At 38.7% G+C, this 10,244-nt stretch overlaps 1 protein-coding gene and 1 long non-coding RNA gene across 3 annotated transcripts in view; one reads left to right on the forward strand and one right to left on the reverse strand.

Moving 5' to 3' along the window:
- The window catches only part of kcnh1b (potassium voltage-gated channel, subfamily H (eag-related), member 1b), a 237,164-nt gene extending 230,053 nt beyond the window's left edge, over positions 1–7,111 (forward strand). Inside the window, exon 11 of the mRNA XM_026172009.2 lies at positions 1,828–7,111. Within this exon, the coding sequence (XP_026027794.1) occupies positions 1,828–2,667 (840 nt within the window). The 3' untranslated portion in view covers positions 2,668–7,111. The remainder of the gene's footprint in view (positions 1–1,827) is intronic.
- LOC113023367 (uncharacterized) lies at positions 4,364–10,162 on the reverse strand. Of its 2 annotated transcripts, none has more exons than XR_013909483.1 (3): positions 9,867–10,162; positions 9,150–9,267; positions 4,364–8,252 (listed from the first exon to the last, which is right to left on the reverse strand). It is a non-coding gene; the product is annotated as an uncharacterized LOC113023367 (long non-coding RNA). The 2 variants fall into 2 exon arrangements; XR_003272560.2 differs by having other exon boundaries at positions 9,092–9,267; positions 9,867–10,160.
- Positions 10,163–10,244: the final 82 nt, after the last annotated feature.

A 10,244-nucleotide genomic window follows, 5' to 3' on the forward strand; every position in this document is an offset into this window, starting at 1 on the left:
TAGATGCTGTAAAACTATAAGATGATAAGCTGTGTGGTTTTTTGATAATAGTGACATGGTTGTATTTACCTTAATTGGACGAGTCGTCAGTCGCGGTAAACCCATCAGCAGATAAACTGGAGCAGCCGGGCTACGTAAAAAGTGTAGGGGACTTGTTCGTGGTCACATCCAGCAGGTGTGTGGACGGGAGCGTCACGCAGGCGCTCCACCTCAAGTCGCTACTGTGCAGACTCTGGCTCCAAAAGTGCAACATGGCAGCGTCTACAAGCGGGATATTTTGGCTTCATTTTTATGCAATGGGAGTAAGTGCTGTAGTGTCGTCCATGTTTTCTACAGTCATTGGCTGGGACCTGACAAAAGTGCCACCTGAAGGAGGCTTCTCTCTGTCTGATAGCTTGTGTTCTGAGACCTGACACCTGACTTTTGATTCCTGAGACCTGACTCCTGACATGTGATTTCTGAGACTTGACTCCTGACTTCTGAGACCCGACACCTGAGACCTGACACCTGAGACCTGATACCTGACTTCTGAGACCTGATTTCTGAGACCTGACACCTGATGACTTTTTGTCTGAGACCTGACGACTTTTTGTCTGAGACCTGACAGCTTTTTTCCTGAGACCTGAGGATGTCCTAAAATGGACACCGTACTGTAGACATCCCAACATTCTCACAAGGTCAGTGGGTCACTGGCAGTCTCCTGGTCCTGTTGGTGGGGGTAGATACTGTTATGGTCCTCTCTGTGTCAGCTCACCACTTTCTCTCTGGCTCTTTCTCCTTTAGTGCTCTCTATCTCCTCTTTCTCTGTGTGTATGTCTCTGTTTATGGGACAAAGACACAAACTGAACTGGAATACCATTTGTAGATAATCCTGCCCTGTGGAATCTTCATTTGAATTCAGTGTTAATATGCACTGAACTTTGGTACACATCCTTCCTACCTGAGTGATCTTTGACAGCTTGAATGTAACTTTTCACAATCCTTATGTTTGAGAGAATAATCGAACAGATCAGTCTGTTGTGGCACTGGCAGAAAATATTTTGCAAGTTTTTTTTTTATTTTTCAACTCTGCAGCTGAAGCCACAAATGCATTTTCCAACAACTGTGGCATCATTTAAGAGGAAATAAATTTATTACAAAGAAGCATTGTTACAGCAAATAAATAATTGACCAAACACAAATTTTCTTTTTGTGTTGATAACAAAAGCTGATATTAAATAGGCTATTCAATAATTTACATTTCCTGTTCATTGACAAGAAAACTGTATGAAGACAAGCCTAAATTCTTGGGGAATTTTAATAAATTTTCCAGTTTAATACATGGGGCCTGTACAATAAAACAAGTTTGCTATACCCGGGATATCTTTTCGTCATCTGGCTTCAGTTCAGTAATCATTCTAGACAACCCAATGAGTCAACGAGTTTACAATTCTAGCTATAAGCTGCCTTGTATAAAACAGTTCGTTGGCAAAATATAACCAAGAAAATAGCAAAATAAAGAAAATGGGTAAGTCTACTGCCCATTACATTTCTAAAAATAAATAAATAAATAAATAATAGTAGAAAAGTCTAAAGAATTTAAACACATTATAGGTTAAAACAACACAGTAACTGCAGCATAAAGTGACAGTGTAAGTGTTTTAGATGTGGGAGTGGAGTGAATTTATGTGTCATTTAAATGGTTTAGGTGGTCAGTAAGACTGGAAAATCGTTATAAATAAAGTACCTTTAAAGCCAGATAGGAAAGCTAACAAAGAAGATTCATCAGTATCAGTACCACAGTACTGATTCTTTGAGCTGCAATAACTATGGTCTATCTCTTAACAGATTGTCTTTCGGAAGATCAGTGATGTGAAACGTGAAGAGGAAGAGATGCTGAAAAGGAAGAATGAGGCTCCTCTCAACCTCCCACCAGACCACCCAGTTCGACGACTCTTTCAGCGTTTCCGGCAGCAGAAGGAAGCCCGTCTCGCTGTTGAGCGGGGTAGTCAGGCCACTGGTGATGTCGAGAAAGGTGTTATTCACCTGGAGCCATCCAGAGGTCCAGAGAGGCTTGCCTCTACTAGTATTGTCATAGTAACTGAGAACCAAACTGCAACCACCAGTTCCTCCACATCTTCATCATCCAGGGCATCCAGCCAAGCCATGTTTCATGTTCCCGGCATCCAAAATGGCAGCCTAACTGGTTGCAAATCTGCAGAGCCACCCAAAGCTAAAGGGTGGGGACGTTTCAAAGAGTCAGTTGTGAAAGCTGAGTCGTGGAGCAGTGTCTCCAAGGCTGAGTCCATGGAAATGCTGACTGATAGAACTAAGTGTCACAACGAGGTGTCTCTAAGGAAAACAGATTCATGTGACAGTGGCATCACAAAGAGCGATCTCCGCTTAGATAATGTTGGCAGTGTCAGAACACCACAGGAGCGAAGCCCAGTCCAGTCTGATGAAAAGAGGGTCTTTTGTCCAATACCAGAGCAGAGTGTGCAAGCGTCTATCCTCGAGTTCAAACAAGAATTAAAAGGAGACATCAGAAATCTGAACAGTCGCATGACAGTGCTGGAGACACAGCTTACAGAGGTGCTACGACTTCTTAAATCAAGGAAATCATCTGGGTCCTTTTTCGAGTTCTCTCGGCCACCATCTCCTGACTCTGATAAGGACAGCTTCAATTAAATTAGATGGCTCGGATAATTGTGGTTAATGATGATTCATCATTGTCATATCATACTCAGCATACTCATCCTATGCTGTCTGTATGGTATCATATACCATATGATACCTGGGACATAAAGACAGCAAAAGCACCTTTTATGTTTTCAGCATTACGTTTCTTTTTGAGATAGTCAGGTCCATAAATATTGGGACACCGACACAATTCTAACATTTCTGGCTCTATACACCACCACAATGGATTTCAATGGAATGATACGAGCAAGATGTGCTTTAACTGCAGACTGTCAACTTTTATTTGAGGGTATTTATATCCAAATCAGGTGAACGGTTTGCATATGTGCCTCCCAAAAGTAATGGGACAGAATAAGAATCATAGATCAAACTTTCACGTTTTAATTCTTGGTTGCAAATCCTTTGCAGTCAAATACAGCACACACATAGACATCACCAGACGCTGGGTTTCATCTCTGGTGATGCTCTGCCAGGCCTCTACTGCAACCGTCTTCAGTTCCTGCTTGTTCTTGGGGCATTTTCCCTTCAGTTTTGTCTTCAGCAAGTGAAATGCATGGCATATTTTAACCTGTGCTGCTTTTGTCAACAGTCACATCATCAAATACAAGAGAACGCGTTCCACTGGCAGCCATACATGCCCACGCCATGACACTACCACCACCATGCTTCACTGATGAGGTGGTATGCTTAGGATCATGAGCAGTTCCTTGATCTTGGTGTCATCTGTCCATAGGATGTTGTTGTTCCAGAACTGTGAAGGATTTTTAGAGGGTGTTTGGCAAAATCTAATCTGGCCTTCCTGTTTTTGGGGCCCACCAATGGTTTACATCTTGTGGTGAACCCTCTGTATTCACACTGGTGAAGTCTTCTCTTGATTATTGACTTTGACACACATAAACCTAAGCGTTTTTTTATTCCCACCCTATTCCCACCTACTAATAATCTGAATACATATTGTTTGTGCATCACAAGGCTGTAGTTTTACCTGTGGCATGTGAGGTGACTTCAAGATGCAAATTAGACAAAAAAAAGTGAAGTGGTACAGAATACTCTAGACAGCTATCATATTTAAAGCAAGGGCCACAAAAGTTAACTTGGTAAGCTTTTACTATAACGAGATGATCAGAGCCAACTTGCTAATGCTGGTGCTATCTTGACCATATTGTCAATATAGAACACTTTGTTTTTCCCTTTTGCTTAGAAAGGCCCTCACTGTAGCTTGTATTTAGGGTGGTGTAGGAGGCAACTTTTCTGTTTCTGGTTACTTTTTTCATTCTAGAAAATAGATAAGGATAGGATTTTTATAAAGTATATGATGATGTTGTTCTGAGCTTGTTTTAACTGACCTTATGTCATAATCTTTGTCTTTGACTTTTTGTAGAATCCTATGTGTTTCTAAAATACATGCAGAGAACCACGTTTTGGCAAGTATTGTACACTTATTAAACTACTGATTTGTTTGTAAAGAAGCTGAGGTACTGGACACCGAATGGTAACACAGTTAGGCTTTTACTGCCTAAATGCTAACTGTTGTCTTTAGATAGTTCACACTCTGAAGGTGAAGTTTCATTTATGTCATAAAACCTGCTCAACCTGCTTCAAGGGATTTATTAAAATGAGTAGATGCCCTCACGAGCAGCAAGGGGCCTTAAAACGAATTAAAAAAGAAAACGCAATCCACATGTAAGATAAGATAAACCTTTATGAGTCCCACACGTAGGAAATTTTTGGGTCACAGCAGAAAGCACAAGTTAAGAGCAGTAAAAATTAAAAAAAAAATAGAATAGAATAACATAACATAACATACTGTACAAAATATTAAAAAGTTAAAATGAGGATTAAATTTAAGGTCTTATGTAATTAATATCACACAAATAGTTAAAGCTGCATTCATTCATATTTGACACCATTTTGACAGAAAGATTTTAAATAATGTTTCTTCATTTAGATTACTAGAGCTATTGAATAAGATATTTATGTGTATGTCAGTTAGTGCCTCCTTCAGGCCCCTAAATCTTTGTTGGATTTTTTAAAATTTACTATTTAATATGTCATTTAAAACAGTTCCTATGAAAAAAAAATCACTTGCCAGATATTCTTTTACTTTACCTTACTTTAGCAAAGACTGGTTTACTTCTGTTAAAGTTTTTGTGTTTTCAGTCAACATAACTTGTTGATACTTTTAAGCCACCACCTCTGGACCACTACTTCTGTTTGGGCAGTTCATCAACTCTCATTAGTTTCTTTTTTTCTTTCTTTCTCTTTTTTTTTCATTCACTAATATTAAGGTGTGTTCACAGCAGTGAAAAATTCCAGGCCACAATAACATTTTAGATTATCTAGCCAAAAGACAAAATTTATGTCATTGCAAAGTGTCCATCATCCATTAACAATTCATAAGAATCCCTATCCCTCCTTGTAGGAAGCCAAGTTACACACACTAATGCGCTAATGATTTTTCATCTAAACTGTGCTAAAGGTGAAGGTCATGGTTGTTGAAGGTCAAGGACTGATCGAAGTGCTTAACTTTAAAAACATTAAAAATATAAAAATACAAAAATTATATATCTGTGTGTGTGAGTGTGTGTGTGTGTGTGTGTGTGTGTGTGTGTGTGTGTGTGTGTGTGTGTGTGTGTGTGTGTGTGTGTGTGTGAGGAACCTTGGAGTAATTTTTGACCAGGATACGTCCTTCAATGCGCAAATTAAACAAATATGTAGCGGCATTCTTCCATTTGCACAATATATCTCTAAAATATTTCTAGGCTGGACTACTGTAATTCGTTCGTATCAGGATGTCTAAAAACTCCCTTAAAACCCTTCAGTTTATCCAAACTGCTGAAGGAACTGTACCTAAAGTGATTAGAAAGAGAGAGCATATTTGTCCTATATTGGCTTTTCTTCATTGGTTGCCTGTTAAATCCATAATCAAATTTAAAATCCTTTTCACCACATACAAGGTCTTGAATAATCAGGCCCCATCTTATCTTAATGGCCTTATAGTATTATACCACTCCACAAGAGCACTTTGCTTTCAGACTGTGGGCTTACTTGTTGTTCTTAGAGTATTTAAAAGTAGAATGGGAGGCAGAGCCTTCAGCTTTCATGCCCCTCAACTATGGAGCCAGCTTCCAGTTTGGATTTCATCTCTTTTTCTCATTAATTACTGTTTGTAAGCTAGTGAAAGTCCTAATATGGCCAAAGATGGGCCAAACCTTAGGTAGATGTGCACATTACTATGGTAGGTAGGGACACCTATTATCACCTATTACCTAGTAAAATTATTTCTATAATTAACTTTTAATTATACAAATTTTGACCAATATCTGAAGAAATATGGACTTTCCAGCACACAGGACCATGCAGTTGAACAAATTGAAGTGTAAGCTTTACATCATGTGTCCACATAAATTGTAAACTGTATTGTCTGTATTGTAAACAAGGGTCTCCACTGACAAAACAGAATGCACATGTGGTACATTCTTTCATACTAAGCTGTAGAAGGTGTTTATTCACTGAACTTTTCCTCACATCATTTAAATGTCTCTATTAGCTTGGAAAGAAAGCAACTGGACTTATTTAATTTTCTTTCCACGCTGCCTAGACTACCATTACCTGGATGATTGAGAACCAACATAGACATATTGCCTTTATTAAAGAATGCATCATGCATATATTGTTCTGCAACTTTAATCAGCATCAGACTACTTTATTAATCCCTAGGAAATTATGTAAATTATGTAAGCTCTGTGTTGTCTGCAAGCATGAAGAAAACACTAAAACTGTGCCAACTATAAACTTTAAATGAAAACTTTACAGTAAAATTTCAAATGTCAGGCTTCATGACAAATTTGATAAAGAATTACTTAAAGGCACAGAAAATAAAGTGTGTCATTCAAAAAATGTCAAAAATGTACCTCTTGACTTGTCTAAATAATAACCTGAGATGTATGTATCCCAACTTGGTATCTGGTGTGTCCTCTCTCAGTGTGATAATATGTCATAATATGCAACCATTGTCCTATATGCTGTGTTTATGGAGAGACTGGTTGTTATTTGTGTGAAGTTGTGAAGGTCATGTTGTCCTGCGGGGAAACTGCTATCAACACTGATGCATTTTGATTGTCATCCCTGCATGAAGCTTGTGTCTGAAATGTGTTTTTCTAAAGGAAATGCTTAAATCTAGCTGAATGCCTTGTTACTTCACTACTGTTACTTGTTACCTGGCTGGATATCTGAAGCCTCTTCTCTAAACTTTACCATTTTCTGTTAGTCACATATATGTTGCGACTGTCACCTGTGCATGACGATCATAACAATAAATAAATAGATAGATTTTGTTTTGTTTGTTGTTAGGTCTGTTTCCATTTTTCACTTGTTATGAACTAACACTGTATCAGCACAAAGAATATTGATAAAATCACATCAAATGTCATCAAGACACCTTGTACTTGTATCTTTGCTGTGTATTTTTTGGAAGAAGAACGTTGTTGCTCACAGTAACAGACACAGATAGAAGTAGAAACCTTTTGTTGCGACTTAATGTATTTCAGTTAAAGTCTTTAAAGGTAAAAAGACAAAACCAACTTTAAATAGATAACTGTATAAGAGTTATTGTGTTGAATGTTTCAATACAATTTATTTTTGTTGATTATTCACTTTGCAAAATAATTTTTTTCTGACGTTGATGAACATTTTCATTTTAATCAATGGGATTTTTGTCCAGCCTTTGGCTGTTTTTTTTCCCACCTTTGGTCTTACCAGGTGTGACCAAACATTTGGTCCCACCTGTTAGGTGCATCCTTCTGGGTCGATCATCATAGCCGTTTTTTCTACAGAGTTCTCATCGTTTCGAATCACGTGTCCATAACACCTCAGGCGGGACTCAAGCATCTTTTCCTTAATTGGGGCTACGCCTATTCGCTTCCGTATGTCTTTGTTCGTAACACGGTCCCGTCTTGTAATTCCCAAGCTCCATCAGAGCATGCGCATCTCCATGGTGTTTAGGGCCTGTTCATGTGTGGTCAACGTTAGTTTTTAAAAAAACATCTTACTCCCAGATGTTTCTTTAGGTTGGAGGTGGAGTCTTTTGATGCCGAGAGCAGCTTGGTTGCTGGCAAACAGAGTATGCATCCCACGGTCAGATTTTGCCCATCCCTTTCTTCTTTAAATGTGAAGTGGTGTCAGAATTTCCAAGTAACAAATGCATTCCTGTGTAACTGACACCACCAGCATTAACAGGATACTTACATTAGAGCCTCTTAGACTACGTTCACACTGCAGGCGAAAGCGCATCAAATGACCCTATGCGACCCACATCCGATCATGGTATCACAGTGTGAACGGCACAAATCCAATATTTTCAAATCCGATCTGGGTCACTTTTGTATGTGGTACTGAATCCGATGCATATCTGATGTTTTAAAAGTTTTAGACTGCTGTTTGAATGGTCATGTCGCATTAAATCTGTCTTTTATGTCACTGACACAGGACAGACGCCAATTATCAGCGTCGGAGAAGTGCCCGATAAGACATCGCAAACGCTTCCTGGCCATCCCGTGTAGATGTCAGTGAAACTGTTGGGAAGACAGTATTGGAGAAACGTTAACATTTTATTTGTACTGTATAATCTGCAGATTCTGACAGAAATCTGCAACTATCCTTTGAAGCACCGCTCCTCTAAAACAGCAATAAGGATCATTATTAAGCCATATGTAAATAAGAAAATAACTTTAAGTTTCCAAATTTTGCTTTAAGTTATAAAGTCAGAAGCAAGTCTTTATATTAACAGCTAACAATACTGTTTGGTCTAGGTCTAAACAGGGAGAAAAGCGGACTACTCCTCAGGGTGGAATATATAATTATTATGTATAATCCCTGAATACAACAGAAATGTCACTAATGAAATCAGTTGCAACATAAAATCACAGCCTGCTTTAGATCCGCATCCAGCTTGTCTCTTTGTTTCTGGGCCAAGCTCTGCTTACTTTTCCTTTTTCTGGATCTTTTTTTTCTGAATCTTTTCTATTCCAGCAGGGATCCCCATAACCTCACCCTTGAAAAAAAGCTTTCTGCAAAGCCCCCTCCCTCTCTTGTTCCCTGTTCCCACTTTCCTCTTTCTCCTCCTCAACTGATGATCTGTATTGCAGTGCCAATCCTCCTCCTCACTGCAGCAGAGAACAAACAAGAGGGTCATCCTCTCAGACTGAGAAGAAAAAAATACATCTACAACCAACTTCCCGTTTTCCCATCCTTTCTGTATTATACTCATGCCATAGCATGGTCTAGAGGGCTACAAATGAACAGCTTCCACTTCCTGCAGGTTACTTCTTCTTAGACCAGGGACATTTTAAAAATCAATTAGACACTTGGAAAATAAGCTTATTATATGTATAAAGGATGACAAGGATGCCACCTGGGCGCCTCCTGTGGTGTTCCAACTCAAGACATGCTGGTGAGTTTATATATCTCGCCTGGTCTGGGATTGCTGTGATGTTTCTCAGGTGCCTGGGGAGAGGGAGGTCTGAGCCTATCTGCTGAGGCTGCTGCCCCCATGATATGGTCCTGGATAAGCAGACGAAAATGGATGGTCTGATGGATGGATAAATAAAAAGATGTATAAATAAAAGTAGTAGTTTCACAGTACCAAAATATATATTTAAAGTTTATTGTTTAATTTTAAGACAGACACTGAATAGTGCAGGTCTAAAATGTGTTGCTTTGGTAAGAATATTTGGCAGTAAATAATAAATCCCTGATGAAATCTTAACAGTGGTGACATTTTCTTTGACTTTAACTTGAAAAAGTGTTTTAGCTAGATGAACATGAACACGAACACAATAACTCATATGGAAATAAGAATGTACACACTGGCAATAGTTTGAAAAAGATACTTTAGTGTCTCCAGCACAACATTCTAGTGAGCTTAAATTTGAGTGTTTTTGAACTCTTTAAACTCAGGATTGCTATTGCTTCAAAACTTTAGTAATCAAGCTGCTACCTAAACGCATAGTAATTAGTGAAACTTATTTTATAACATAGTCATTGTAGTCATCTTGACATTAAACTTTAACAATCTGTTTAAGCAATTAGGAATTAAATGCAAAAATACTTAGATGTCAAATGTTTCGAATATTTGAAACAAGCAATTTAATTGGTTTCACATTTCACTACTTTCATCTTTAGCTTACCAGCGGCGTGGATATTTCTTCTGGAGTTTTACTGTATCTGGCCCTGATAACCGTCACATTCCACAAAGAGCACAGAAAAAGCTGAACAGTTTTCATTTTTAAACTCTCCAAATGCATTGAAATCAGTTGAATGAATGCAGAGTTCAGTTCAGTCCATCGCTACTTCAAACTTATTTTCAGGTTAAAAATAGGAAAGGCAGCATTTCACTTGCATATTTGGCTTAACTTGTCAACAGGCTAGCTGAGCTCGGGATCACCCATTGCCATTTGCAGTCAGAATTGCTGAGTGGGCCCGCCTTTTTAAAGTACGCCTTTGCCCCTACAGAGGTGTGTGTGTGTGTGTGTGTGTGTGTGTGTGTGTGTGTGTGTGTGTGTGTG

The sequence above is a fragment of the Astatotilapia calliptera genome, chromosome 6 (assembly GCF_964374335.1).
Source record: "Astatotilapia calliptera chromosome 6, fAstCal68.1, whole genome shotgun sequence".
Classification (NCBI taxonomy): Eukaryota; Metazoa; Chordata; class Actinopteri; order Cichliformes; family Cichlidae; genus Astatotilapia; species Astatotilapia calliptera.